The sequence below is a fragment of the Anabas testudineus genome, chromosome 17 (assembly GCF_900324465.2).
Source record: "Anabas testudineus chromosome 17, fAnaTes1.2, whole genome shotgun sequence".
NCBI lineage: Eukaryota > Metazoa > Chordata > Actinopteri > Anabantiformes > Anabantidae > Anabas > Anabas testudineus.
This window is the reverse complement of record NC_046626.1, coordinates 11972513-11987735: the sequence shown is the minus strand read 5'-3', so window position 1 is coordinate 11987735 and position 15223 is coordinate 11972513. Positions and strand designations below refer to the sequence as shown.

General features: G+C 42.4%; 1 protein-coding gene across 1 annotated transcript in view; it reads left to right on the top strand.

The window, feature by feature from the left end:
* Window positions 1–2991: 2991 nt before the first annotated feature.
* The window catches only part of LOC113171352 (dipeptidyl aminopeptidase-like protein 6), a 46911-nt gene continuing 34679 nt past the window's right edge, over window positions 2992–15223 (top strand). Inside the window, exon 1 of the mRNA XM_026373651.1 lies at window positions 2992–3640. Within this exon, the coding sequence (XP_026229436.1) occupies window positions 3449–3640 (192 nt within the window). The 5' untranslated portion in view covers window positions 2992–3448. The remainder of the gene's footprint in view (window positions 3641–15223) is intronic.

Below are 15223 nucleotides of genomic sequence, written 5' to 3'. Positions count from 1 at the left end.
CAGTGTGTAACTCCTGCTTGACGACTAGCTGTGATAATTGAACATTTTTAATATACACAGCTCAGATTAAGTGGACTTATGGTTATTTTTAATCGATATGAGAGTAGACTATTTACGGCTCAGTAATGGACTGTCTGGAGGACAGCTTGAAGATACAATATACTGGTATGTGTCCAGTCCACGGAAAAGCAGGGCACGTAATCCAACACAGGCAGCAGGATGATAAAGAAACTTGTTGCTGCGGTTGGCTCAGCTCAGCAGCAAGGGAAATCATTAGTGTCCAGTTAAAACCAAATGGAAAATTGTGCAAAAATGTGATTATGCCTGGCTGTGGCTAAATCCATTCTGTTATATGCTTGTTAAGAAGTGCAGTCATTTCCTTGTTTAGCTAAGTGACGTTAGGAGGAAATTAGATATTGCGGCATTCCCAGTAGACATCAGCTGATTGATCAGTTTGCTCTTCCATCCATTTAATTGTTGTGGTGTGTTGCAAGCTGATGGAAGCAAGTTGGCGTACAGGGGCACTTCAGTTAATACGAATACGGCTGTGCATGCATCGTATGTATGAATCATGTACAGCTGTATGTATTGTGACACTCAGTTATTCAGCACACTTACTCTACATCTGTTTAAGGCTTCCTCCTCCACCTCCTCATTTCTCAGGGACTTTCTAGTCACTTTCATTCTCTATCTAGCTCCCAGACTTTCCCCCCAATCCCAGTTAACACACCCCACCTCCCCTTCCCACTTGTTCCTAGTTACCTTCTCATAGTAGCTAGTATTCAAACCCATCAGTTGCACCACATCACTGTCAATGTCACATCTGCTGCATCTGTTGCTTCAGTGCACCTGCCATGATCATGCCATGACAGTATGTCCAGGCTAGTATGGGCACATAGAAGACATCAGTCTGTCCTACACTCATGTTACGTGCTTCCAATAAGTCCTTAGACTGGGTTTCTACTGCGGGACCTTGTCTCCTGTCCACCAGCTTTACACCCCAGCCAACAGGTGCCTCCTCCAGTATACAGGCTCTTACCTGTTCGCATCAAGCTCCAAACCACTCTACTTCCCCTTTATGGTAAATTAAAGCTATTATTCATGGCACCATAAAATGCAAAGCAGCGTATCATGTATTTAAAATGTTTTGTGCTTGAAATATAGCTACAATTTCCCACATACATTTACTTCTGAAGTAAGTCTGTTAAGTTCCATCTATCATCATCGTTATAGCTCTTATTACACGCCACTCTAAAATTTTACCTCCTATTATGCAGAGTTTGACTTCAGTGATGTTTTTGAAAGTAGGAAAAGGCGTCGCTCCATTCAGCAGCTGTATCTGCAAGGAGGTGATAGAGGAGTCAAGCTGAGCCCGGGCTCCCTGGCATGGTCCAGAGGGGAACATTTAAGCGGCCAGGCAGTTCACAATGGCTTCTCAACAAGGTGAGGGAGATTAGAAGACATCTATCAGAGAGGCTGGGATGGATGTCGAGCGGACTATTTCCCCAGGGTGTGCAGAACCTGGAAAGGCATTTATGAAGTAGAGAAACAAATGATGACAGAGACCATGGAGAGCCACTGTGGAAGATGAGGCTGCTGGAAGCCCAGATGTTCATTCCACAGCACACATCTCTTCTAAAACACCAATTAAAAAGAAAGACACAGTTATGATTCAATTAATTCATGAGCATACTCAAAGTCAAAGGAAACTTGATTTAAAATGAAGAGGAAGGGAGGGAGAGGGACTAACTTTAATTAGGTAAAGGCAGTAATGTCCTATGTCCTTGTTTTTGAATGAATGTCCAAACCTTTGAAATAAATATTCTGTATTCCAGATACATATCCCATTATAGAGCTTATCCATAATTCAAGCCATGAATCAATGAGCCTCCAGTGGTTCTATCAGAGCATGAGATGACTCACCATTTGTAAAAACAAAATTAATTGGAAATCTTTGTTCACAGCAGAATGGAGAATATTTCCATTTCTGCTGTTGTAGTCCAGCTTGATTACTCTGTGCAGACAATTATCAAATGATCTTAATTTCACTAAATATAAGAAGCTAAACTATTTTTTTTAACATAATATTGAAGGGTGGGGCGTTTGAGCTGTGCTTTAGTGCTGCTTTGAAGTCGTACCCCTGTGAAGATGACCTATTTCCCAGAAATACAGCTCAGCCCCAGTGGACTGATAGTTTGAGCTGTCACAGTGAGAGGCTGAGGGGTGTTTGCCTGGGGCGTCCGTGACGAGGATGGCAGAGATTTGAACATTTTGACTCAAGAACTTTTTCCCCCTTTCCGCACCACATATAAGCCAGTATTCTGAATTTACCAGAAAGCTGCTTTGCTGTGGCTTCTGTGAGTATTTCAAGCATGAAATCACTTGCACTGTGGTGTATGAGCTGGATGGGAACTCACTGAAAATATGTGAAAAATGAAAGAAAAACTGCACAAAGTACAGTGGAAAACTTTGGTTTTAATTATTATAGTGATGTTTATTGATCTCAAGATACACTCGACTTGTATAAACCGAATTTTCTATAATGAGTACAAAGAAATATTTGTAGTATTTGTAGTGCAAACCTCATGAAGGGTTCAGCCAGCCTGCCCTAACGCAGAGCGCCACAGAGAGGCACTCGAGCTCCGTCGTGGGACTATATTCTGTCTTTTAGGAGAAGATTTCACGTTCACTCCGTTCATGAAATTGTAAATGAGCGCGGCTTGTAAATCACATTTTCTAAATGGAGGTGAAACCTGTATAGCTCTGGTTAATGTTTGTGCGTAAAGCACCGCGCGCAGCGAGCGGCGCGGCGCGGTGTGACATTAGCGCGACTCAGTCAGTGCCGGGCACTTCTCATGCAGAGCGCGTCTGCTGAGGGTACCGCCAGGCTCTCTGCGTCCTTCACACTCCTCATACGTGAGGACAGTCCGCCACAAAAAAAAAAAAAAAAAAAAAAAAAACAGGGCGTGAAAGTGTCGAAGCATTATCTTTTCCTCTTTTGTTTTGTGGACAATCACCTGGAGTACGGCGGGGATCGAATATCTGATCGTAAACTTGGCACATCCGCCTTCTATCTCGCTGTGAGGAGGCACCAGGAAACTGAAGAGGGGAGACAACGTGTTGTGAATACAGAGGAGAGTAACTATTGACACCTACAGCCCACCAGTCTGCTGTGCGCCTGGACAAAGCTAAAAGGACATCGCCGCGAAGGATTCAGCTTCATATCGCTCTAACAATTAAGACTGTGGAGCATCCACTTTCCATAGATGCTTATTTGCTAGCTCAGTGTCATCACTTTATCCCGGAGGTGAAAACTGGCTTCCTCATATCGGTTCTCCTCGAAGCGCACAGAAAACCAATAGATCTGCCACAAAAAAACAGAATCAGGCGAGATCTGCTTGTAGATCTGACATGCTGTAAGTTGTTTTATCTGGACTGGACTTATAATATGGCTTCGCTGTATCAGAGATTCACCGGGAAGATCAACACGACCAATTCCTTCCCGCATCCACCTGAGGCCAGCCACCTCCTCGGTGGCCAGGTTGCAGACGAGGAAAACGCAGCGAAGACCCCTCAGCAGCTCGTCGATGGCAGACCTCACGTCCAGTACCGTAAAAAATGCTTGAGGGAGGATGAGGATGTAAGACACTTATGCTTCATTTACCAACATGCCCCCACCCTATGACAAATCTCCACATGTGTAGTGTAGGTGATCCCCAATCAGAGATCCAAACACTCATCCTCTTACACACACACACACTCACAGGCCTACACAGTACATCTCTGCAGATGCAGCTCAGTTCTTTGGTTTCACTTTTACAAACTGTCCAGGAAAGTTTTCAAATGTGTTTCTTAATTCTACGGTTTGAATTTTAGTTTGAACTGTGTGGTCGTCTTTGTCTGTGCCTTGTGTCGAACAGGAAACCACAGGTGGTGGCAGGCGTCTGACACCTAGTTTTCCGTGCGTCTGTCTCCACTGAGGGACTGCGTGTGTGTCCCCCCCTGGTGCTGTCTGTGGTGCTGAAATTTCAAATGGCACCAAATGGGTGTTTTGGTGAGAGGCTGTGGCAGAACATGGTTGTAGTGTCTGTGACGCCACTCAGGGGTTCATGAGGGATGTTGTATCGCACTGATGTAGGTCAGCACTTACTGTAGTGGAGCCAGGGAATTCAAATGTGCTCAAATGGAAGAAACTGTCCTTTGAATGAGTGTTATTGTCTTTAGTAGCTACTAAACCCAACTCCACAAACCTTTAATCGCATACTTCCAGATATTCCAGAAAGAAATCCTATCCAGTTAGACATTGTTGGCACTGTTGCATTTGACAGCGTGAACATTGGTGACTTCGTTGCAGTAGGATCTTAAATGTATGTATATTGGTGCCCGACAAAAGAGAACAAAAGAAATGTGTGCCACTGGAAGATAACCACGTTCACATTTTCTTCCCAGTGCTTTGCTTTATTGCTCAAACGTATCTGTCTGTTTTGCTACCATCAGGGTGCTGTCGGGCCGAGTTGCTGGCTGCTTTGTGTAGGTTTTCTTTCCAACTAAAGATCTCGGTGTCAGATTGTGTGCCCTGAATAATCAACAAGTGAAATACATTGGTTTTGTGTTGGATTTGCCTGAAATGCTGAATACTCTCTGTCTCCACAAACATCTGATCGTGTTAATACATGTGGTTCCTGTCTCATTTCATTTTAAATAACAGTAAAACACAAGTGTTGCCGCTGGCCTTTCTCAGTCTGCCTACACTGAGACGTTCCTCTGTATAATGGATATCTGTAACATTGAGAATCAAATGATAAGGTTGGCAACAGGCTGTACGCTGACACCATCTACAGCAGCACAAAGGCAACACAATCATGATTTTCCCCAACAATTAAACCTCCTCATGATGTTTTAGGAGAATGACCAGGAGCTGATACAGCACTGCTGGAAATCCAACATTTTTATTAGGTTTGTAATGCTAACCTCAAGGTCACCTTTAGTCCTGATGTCCCCCTGAGTCGTGCTGGAGCATGAAATTGCCTTTTGCCTCAGGAGATGGGGAGACCATTTCTAAACCCCTCTTCCCTCAGAAAAAGTTTGAACCAGCTATTGTTTGCATTTATTTTTGCAGAGGAAAAAGTGCAGAAATTGACTTCGGAATGGCAGAATTTTTTATTTTATGTATCCAGTTATTTACCTGCATAGATATTTAGCTTGTTTTTAAGATCCGTCACTTACAAATGCATGTTTGAGGCAGTATTTTGCTCAGAGCTGGCTAAAAATGGTAAGAATTGGTTGGTCTTTTGTAAACAACTGTTTAATTTGTTTACTGCGGTGTTCTGGGCTCACAAAATGCAGGCATTGCATCTTTGTTTGTAAGAGAGGTGTGTGTGTGTGTGTGTGTGTGTGTGTGTGTCTCAGACTGATTAATTGTTTCTGCGCTTGGTGTGTAAGCATCAGGATTGTGTGGTAATGTTTGCGTCTGAGAGGGAGATATCAGCAGTAGTTCTTTCTCCTCCTCACTACCCTTTACTGCAAATAGAAACCCATTAGTGTCCTTAATTATTTGTTGGGGTATGTAAAGGTGAAGTATGGTGACATTTTACCTTCAACCTGGCACCCGGGGGAAACCCTTTATGACCTGGTCTGTGTTGACTTTTCCTCTATGGACAGATAACAGCAGACAGATATAGACATTCCTGTTTGGGTGTGTTTCATCTTTTATCTTTGCTCATGATGAAGGATGTTGAGACTCTCAGCAAACATAAATTGAGAGTAATTAATCACCCAGAAGCTGCTAAGTTCTCAAAGAAATAGTTTGACTTCATTTTGTAAGTTTGTTTTTCATTTCTTGACACGTAAGAAAACACCATACTGATAAAATCAATCAAGCAAATAGACACAAAAAACAAAGGAAATGCTATAAAAGCTCATTGAGGGAGCACCAATATAATTCCTTGTGATCCTAGATTTAACAGGACATGTCATTTATTGTAACCATGCAGCAAAAGTAGTATTTGTTGAACTCCTCCATTGTCAGACAACCATAATTGTACTACTGTCTTCATGTCAGAGTGACACTTCATTGTGAAATCTTCTTTTTGGAACCATGTTTTTTTAACGTGTTGATCTAAACAGACTTTTCTGATGGAGAGTGGTTGGATTTATTACCTGTCGGTTTTCTAAACAAGTTTGACATTTTCCTCATCAGAGTAAATCACAGGTTCCTCCCTCAAGCTGCAGCCTAAAGCTTTTAGCAACTACAGCACTTTAATCACTGATGTCTGCTGTAATACATACACATGAGTGTCACTTGAATCAAATGCTGTTATTCTATATTTTCTATCTACAAACTCTTAATGATCACATTCACTTTTGTGCAACACTGAACTCCAAGTTGCCCCAGTTGGATCAGGTCAGCTTCATGGCAGCTCTGCCATTGATGTGTGAACGTGTGAGCAAATGGATGAATGAGAAGCAGTGTAAAAAGTGTTTTGAGTACCGGTAAGGTAGAAAAAGAGGCTATATATAAGTGAGGACCATTTATTGCATTAGTCATTTTTTCTCCAACTGCATTAGAAATTTCATTTTAGTTGCATTCTCTCCATAAATCTTGTTCATTATCCATTGAAGTGTAAAGTTTTTGGGAGGACTTATACATCGTACATGTTCTCAAGACCCGTTTTGCCTTTGACGGACACGGCTGAGAATATGTTGGGATGCACATTCACTACCATGAGACAAAAAAACCTTTTTGATCAAAGATTAATTCCATGTCCACTTAATTTTTATATTCTGTTTTGGATCACAGGGAATTTAGTTCAAAAAGAATGAATCATAAATCACCCTGACTGTGTAACTTAACTACAAAATTTAATTTGCATTGGATACGAGTGCCCAGAGCTCTCTCGCTCTCTCTCTCACACACACACACACATACACACAGTCACACACCGTCTGTCCTCGTATGCACTTAACAGTGTCTTCTGCTTAGAGATATTCCAGATCTGAGTAAGACAGTTTGGCCTGGTTCCCAAGTCTTAGTTTAGCTCTGTGCTTCCTTTGAGGTCTGGAGCTCAGATAAATCAGCCAGACGGAGCTCAACAAGAACCATTAGATTAAAGAAACAGAGCAGCAAGATGTGACAGCCTGTCTGTGGCCGAGCTAATTGTATTCTTCAGGTGGCGATTGAAGGCTGGTTTCCTTACATGCCGCACCCATTCAAAATGAGAATGTCTGTCTTTTATTTATACATATACATAAGTATATACGTATATTAAGGTTAGAGCCTATCACCAAGATGGTCAAGAGGTTTAGGTTCAACATTCACTCTGTTTAGTTTGGTAATTGTTGTCTCTTTAGCTGCGTTTTGTTAACCAGCTCATCACTAACTATCTGTATCTGTGCACCATTTGGTGCTGGGCAGAGAGCATGCAGCTGCCTGCTGTGGCTGAAAACGACCCAGAGAGAGCACAAAGCAAACCGAGCTAAATTGCAGATTCGGATAATAATTCTCTGGGTTTGTTATAATAAACACCTTCGTTCAGATATGATGTAATATTTGCTCAGTTGTTAGTGAAAATGTATCGACTGGAACAGCTTCAAGAACTCGCTGGGATCATAAAGTTAATCTCTAGATGTATTCATGTAGTGTGTATTCTTTATTATAGCACATTTTCTTAAAGCTAAAATCCTCATTTTTACATGTAAATAAAAAGAAAACTGTTTGACATTAAACACAAAACATATTAAACAAAACAAAAGGAAAATAATAGTCCAATGTAAAGTCAAACTAATGGCTAGTAGCCCTCGCTCAAGGCAAACCTGCTGTCAACCAGTGCAGCTCCTCCCCTCAGGACGGCACAACATCCTCAGCAGGACCTCGTGCTCGGCGTTACCATGGTTGCAAAGGTGGAAAGGGTGAAGCAGTAAGCTCTGGGAACACACACATGCTGCAGCTCGCTGGTGGCTCTGACAGCCATCTGGAGATGACGCAGCTCTCTCATTACACACTGAGCTTCCTCCGCCTATGTCATGCAACATGCTAACGTTTACCGTAATGTTTTTTTTTTTTCCCTTTCCTCTATTCAGAAAGCACCAATCTCCTTTGATGAATATAAGTCTCCACTCCTGTTACATTGCTTTGCTTGCCGCTGACAGACTTATTCACTATCGACCTGTTTTGTTTTTGTTTTTTGCTCCTGTGTTCCCAAAGGGCATCTCAACAAGTCATCCATCCCCCCACCCAGCACCTCAATGCTCTGTTGACATGCTATCGATCATCCCTCGCCACACAACCCACCCCACCACCACTTCCACCTGCCACAGGCTTGTCAACAGCACGTCAGCAGGCAGCTCTGCCCCCGCCGCCTCGCTGTGAGACTTCCCCTCTCCCTCATGATGATTTACTGTATTATTACACAAGGTGGCAATAGGTATGAGTCAGTGTTTAAATACAGAGACGCCCGACGAGGATCCTGCTGGATGGTTGATGCAGAGCTTCAGCCTCTTTTGAATTAGTGTCCTGAAAATCATAAAGTAACAAACACCTTGTGAGCATTTTGCCTTAATTACTCATATATTTTAATAGTAATAAGTAATAATGCTTTATTGATCCACCTGGGGAAACTGTTGTTGAACAGCTGCCAGACAGAAATCCCTCTCACTTCCCACAGTTACTTCCATTTTAACACAAACTTCCATCTACATGGTCAAAGTTTGAATATTCATGCAGTGAGCTGCAGCTTCGTTTTTGATCTTTTGCTTCTTGATGGCAGTCACAACGCCCGCTGGCTTTTCACTGGAGATTAGCTCACTCCACAGATGTAACTACACAGTGGAGCTTCTGCTTTTATGACCGTTATGAGTGTGCAGCTAAATATAAATGTTTTTTAACCCAGCTTCTTCTCTTTTTTTTTTCTTTGCTTCTTGTGTTCATGTCTCTGTTTTTTTTTTTTTTTTTTTTTTTTTTTTTATAACTTCAGGCGATGTTTTCAGTGTTGTCCTTTTGAGGATTAGCTTTATTAGTTGCGTGGCTGGTAATCAGCAGTGCAGCTCCTTTAAAGAGACAATCAAAGAGGAAATGTCATAAATCAAGTCCTTGTTTACTTCGCTGTCGCTCTTTTAAGTTTTTATTAGACATTGTTATTTCACTGGTGTTTTAAATGCCAAACATGTAAAAGTTTAAAAACTGTTTTTCCATGTAGTTGCCACTAGAGACTGTTGTGTTCCAGTCAACGCACCAACTCCACGCTGTACATACACGACAGTAGGTGTTTTACTTGTGGTGAACATAGACTCAGACACAGTATCTGCCAGCATAACATTAATCAAATCTGCCATCGACACCAATAAAGCCACAATCCTAAAGTTACTGTGGTTTTCTGCAAAGCTTCTGTAACTAAAACCAACCAGCTGGCACGGCTGGAAGTGTAAAAGATACAAATCCAAGAAGAGGAAAAATGTCACCTCTCATTAGGAATGGAGACGTTGCACGGTCATCCAGCTACATCAGCCTCACTGAGGGACTGCTCTGACCTGTAGACACAAAGTCCTTTACGGGCAGGGAAGGACAAAGAATCATCAGTGGCGTTGCTTAATTGCAAAATGTCATTCAAGAGAGGGAAAGGATCACACTATTTCCAGAGGGTGTGTAGTGAAACCAGAGGGTGTGTTTGCATTGCCAGCAGAAACTGGAAGTGCAGCAGTGCTTCTTGTTTACACGTTCATTTCTCTAAACAGATAACAACAACAACAACAAGAAGCTGTCTGAAGTAAATTATCAATAATGGAGACACAACTTTTAAGCAAGTGAAGGAAATTTCTCTTACAACATTTCTGTCAGCTAGAATTAGAGCAGCAAAGCGGAGCTGCCGTTCCTCTCGAGTCCTCTCGGAGGGTTTTTCCGGGCTCAGACCAGGCAGCAGTAATCTGTTGTGTCATGTGGGCAGATTCTTTTATCGACCCCGTCATGATACAGCGGCGACACACCCCCTGGGAGACACGCGCACACGCACGCACTCAGGCAATTTAACTGACATATAAACACGTGCACGCACATAATTTGAAGAGAAATGCAGCGCTGCAAAGTCAGCAGGGTCATATTACAGAGTAGGAAATCCTGAGGGGAGGCAGTAGCAGAAGCAACCAGTTGGCCGTGGTGCATTTGGTGCAACGTGGCCCCTTACAAAAAAGCATTGTGTTAGTGTTGTCACATGTGTTAGCTTAAATAAAAAAGTTAACACGTGTCCTACAGGATGAGACCCCTCCTGTAGTCTCAGCCATTATAAATGCAGTGAGTTCAACCAGTTTGATGAGCTGAAATTCTTCTGTCTGACTAAAGTTTGCTGGTAGTGGTTCCCTTACAATATGATGCCATGGCTAAAGATGCCCTTTCCTGCCTCTAGGCTCTGGTTTAGTCTCCCGATAAATAACACATGAGGTAGGTTTTCTTAATGTGTCCTTGCCAGGCCTCTTTTGTGCATTCTAGTCTTGCAAAGAGCAACAGGAGAGAAACATTTCGCCTCTCTGGCAATGAAGGTGGGTTTGTACCTTGTTACTTCTGCTGAAAGGCGGCGGGTCGACTTTGGCATAGAGTAACAGCTTGACCGCTTCATTTCAGCTCTGGTTTGGTAGCGTGACGTGCATGTGTCTATCTGCGAGCTCATGTGTGCAGGTCATCGTCACTTTGGAGAGCCTTTTCTGTCTTAGACAATGGACATTGCTGAACTTTCCCTGCATCGTCATCATCTCCAGTCAATATTTCTCTCCTGCGTTTCTACGCCAGGAGTCTGAATGAGACCCACAGCTTTGGGACTGGAGAAGAAGATTGCTTTTCTCCGAGCTGGGAGTTGAGCGTTGCCTTCTGTGATGATGTTCAGTATGGAGCTCGCATTGAGCAGAACAGAGATGGGGGAGATAATGATTGTTTGGTGTAGCGGAGGTGGAGAGAACGGGGAGTGCTTTGGAGTGATTCACTATTCTGTAGCTTGGCAGCCTGTCAAATCATACCCCACCAAAGACAGGAAAGCCGAACCATTATGATTGAAGTTTCCCCACTCACCAGATTGGCTGTTGCATCTGGGGGAAACAGAGACATTATTGCAAGATATGTTTAGGAAGAAGCTGCACTGATTGTATAGTAACATGTTTGGAGAAATGTACTGCACATACAAGACAGGACAAGATGCCAGAACGGGGAAGTGCAGATTGGTGGCATGTTTTTGTATGTTTGACACTATGAGAGTTTAACATTGTTACGTTTAGCACTGCTTCAGCTTATAGGAAAGACATTTGTGAGTCTAATATCGTTTTAAGAAACTTTGTGGTTTCTGAATATTTTAGTTCGGCAGTATTTTTAATCATTCATGAGCCAACGAAGCTCGATAGCTCTGTCACATCTGACACTATAATTAGCGGTAGCCGCGAGGGCGCAGATGTGTACTAAGTGAAACAGGTAGTACCTTCACTGGGCCGTGCTCTCTGTCCATTTGACCTCCTCGGACTTTTAGAAATTCAAGCCTGCAGCTGTATGAAGCACTTTTATCAATTGAGAAAATTGGTGTTGTGGGTAAATAGCTCCTGGCTGAAAAGTGGTGGTGATTGTGGGAATAAACAACCCTGGGTAAAAAGCGCTATAAAGTGGCCCCTGCTCTGCGTATGGTGTGTAATGCTGATCTGTGCTGAACGGCAAGATGCAGTTAATGCCCAGGTAAGTGGTTCAGTGCTGATTGTTGTGAGGGGGCCAAGCGCTCCGGCCTCATCCATCCTCAATCTCCTTTGGGGTTGTATTTCAGAGATTAGTGCGGCCGTCATCAGCCGTTGGACACCGGGTTCTGTCCGATTCTCCCTCGGTGATCTGACGTGACCTCTCCTGGTGTGTCAGCAACGGTGTCGGGTTCCCGTTGACGCTGCGAGGTCTCCTCGGTGACGTGGTCTTTACTTGAAAAAACAAGGAGGACAGGGATTCAGTTGGAACAGGTCCGTGCCAATATCCCAAACAGCGCCCACACCCACATGGGCACTCACGTAATGTGTGGCACTTAGTATGGAGATGCTGACTATGGGAATATTCTCACTGAGAGCTGAGGTGTGTCTCGTTTATGACCAGATCATTATTCACTGTCTCTGTCCGCATCCACATCAGTCTTCGCTCTCTCCATCAAAAGCAGCCACACCGTCACAATGAAAACACGCAAGTTGTCCCGGGTGGAGAGACTGTGGAAGGTGAGTCTGTTAAATCCTTTCAGAGACACACGAGACCCGTGTTTGCGTTTGTTTGACGTTTGCCCTGTGAAGCATTCTGTCACTTTCCTTTTTTTTTCTCTAAAGATGCTTTTTATCAATCTGTTATTGAGCACTTCAAGGACATCTTCAAAGCAAATTACAAGCTGTTTCTGTGCTTGAAGAAGTGTCAGTGCTGTTAATTTATTTATTTAGCTTTCAAACAGGCTGATGATATAATGGGCACCTCGCATGACAGTCCATTATGTAAGTTGTTGTTAGAATTTGTTGCATAATCATAGTCATCATGTCTAAAAACATGTCAGCTGGTAAATTTTAGACACTTCTCTCTCCGGGGATGTGCTGAAGAGCAACTTGGTCGTAAATACAAACATGTTACAATGTATAGTGGTTTAGTTAAAGTTTATGCAGCTTAATTGATATATGATTGATACTGTATGGTACTCGGTTGTTTTTACTGAATCTGCATCTCTACCTGTGTCTATAAAGGATATTTAACATCTCAGAATACCCAGAATGTCTTTACTTTGCTGTTGCTGTGAAATGTAAAAGGTAAAACCAGACACGCAGGACCCAGCACAGAAATACCTTAATGCACTTTCCTTAGAGGCATTAATTGTGGTTAAGCAAAGCCTGGACTGTAATGCACAGAGTGCTTCCTCAGTCTTATCATGCATTATCAGCTTTTTTGCTAAGACACATATTTAATATATAACCTGTTAGACATAGATGCACCTCAGTAGCATATATATTTAACAGGATACATTCTTTTATTTTTACAAACTCTGTTGAATTTGAACACGTTCTTGAGTAGTTCGCTCGACCTAATTAGAAGAAGTTTTTCTAAGTAATATTTGGGAAGTCCCGGTGACCTTTAAAGGACTGACAATCCAATTACATTTTCCCACTTTGAGTCCAGCTGAGACCCTTTTTAGCAAAGTATTCTAATCTCCTCACCTTTGTCTTTTTATAAAATTTAAAAATATGCAAAATGAAGTTCAGTGTATTTCTGCAATCATGGCGAATTTAGTAGCAGTAGCTCATTAAGACCATAATATTAAAAGCTTCCCTAGGGTTGGTACACACACAGTTTTGGAGCTCAGCAGGGCAAGGTGTTTTACTTGATGCTATCAGTGTCACATGCGTAGCAGGAGGCAACAATGAGACGCTGTTTGGCTATGAAAGACTCAGGCTACAGCTTTGCAGCTGATACTCATCTAGCTGGGTGTCCTGGGGTTTTGTCCTTGTGGTTGCCTTGATGCCTGAAATATGCATTCGCTTTGACACAATATGAGTTTGACACGAGTTTTTCAAAACTGCATCCAAAATCCCCCGAGAGGCTGATCTCTGGCAAAGAGCTGACAGTGTGCAAGCTGTCACAATATTTTCATGTTGTCTGTGTTTCCAAGATACTACTGTTACTTCACTGCTGCTGTTGCAACTACGAATTTCACCTCACCTCCACCTCTCTCATTGGATGGACGGCTAGGACATTTTCTACATATGCTTATGTTGCACTGATAGTGTGTGACCTCCCACCTTTTGCTCATCGCCCCCACGCAAGATTAATGCATGTGGTTATGAACTGAAATGTCTCAACTTGAGCTGTGAAATGATTAAGACCTGCAGGTTTGCTGCAAAGTGTTGCATTGATGTGACCAGAGATCATCATGACGGATGATGGATTGCACAAGCCTACACCCGGTTCTGACCTGTGTTAGGAGGTGCAGATAGCTCTCTGACATGGTGGTATAGATATGTCCACAGTAAAATAATGCAGTAATATGTTTGGGTGCTTTTCTTCTATCTTTAAAATCCAGTTTGTCAAATACTTGGTGACGTTTCCATCACGCTCAGTTGTATTTTGAGTTTTGTGGTAATTAGCACATGTTGCCATGCTAAAACACAAACGATGACCATGTAAAACAAATTGTTGCTAACCATCCAGGTGTTACTATTGTCATTTTGAGCACATTACTGTGGCAGGATGACGTTAACATTCATCTCAAATCATTGCTGTGCCTAAGTGCAGCCTCACAGAGCCATTAGCATGGCTGTAGACTTTTGTTTAACGTTTTCGGATGATCAGGTTAAAGGGGTTTCACTGAAATAACCAAAAAGTGCTTGCGGCATATAGCCACAGATTGATTTGGGTTCACTTGTGTGCGTGTGTCTTTTATATCTTCCAGTCAGGCATGTATATGATGGGTGAATGGAATTCCATTTGAAATCTTGTTTTGTGTTAGTATTGCTAAAATCACTTGCATCTTGTCGTTTTCAAAGCTTCGAGCATTACAAACAAAATTCCTTTTACCGCCACAGTATAGAGAGAGGAGGTGGAAATCAGATATCTCAATACCTGGGCTTATAAAACCAAACCAAGACATTTCTGGAGGTATGAGAGAAAAGGTGCTGTTATCATTTGCCGATAAGCAAAGTCGAATGGTTGAAAGACAGTAATAAACGCTAGAGAGGCTTTGTGCTTATCGCCTGGTCTTTATCTCTGCGTGTGTATGTGTGAGAGAGATAGAAGCAGGTTAGGGTGTTTTTGTGTGTCTAACATGCCTCATTTGGACGTGAAGTACTAATAAAGAGAGATAGGGAGGATAATTAAACGTAAACTAGATTGGAATTTTTTTTTTTTGTTGGTTGGCAGGCGTCCTTGGGGACATGAAGTAGCCTGACGATGAAAATCTTTTCAAACCTGTAGCGAATGAAGAACTATTCATTCAGATGCTTCTAATTTGCTTTTAATCATTCCCCTTGGTATCTCTACTATTTCATCCTTAAGAAAAACAGGACTGATGTATTCGTTACCCTATCCCTGTACAGTATGGGATTCATTATCATTTCCTTTCAGCTCACTGAGTACCATTCTTTACACCTGTGATATTTGCTTATTGGATGATTTACATGTTCCTGACGGCACATGTTGCTGCTATTGCTCCTTTATTACCTAGAGGCTGTGCTTTAGCTCCAACACATTTCCACA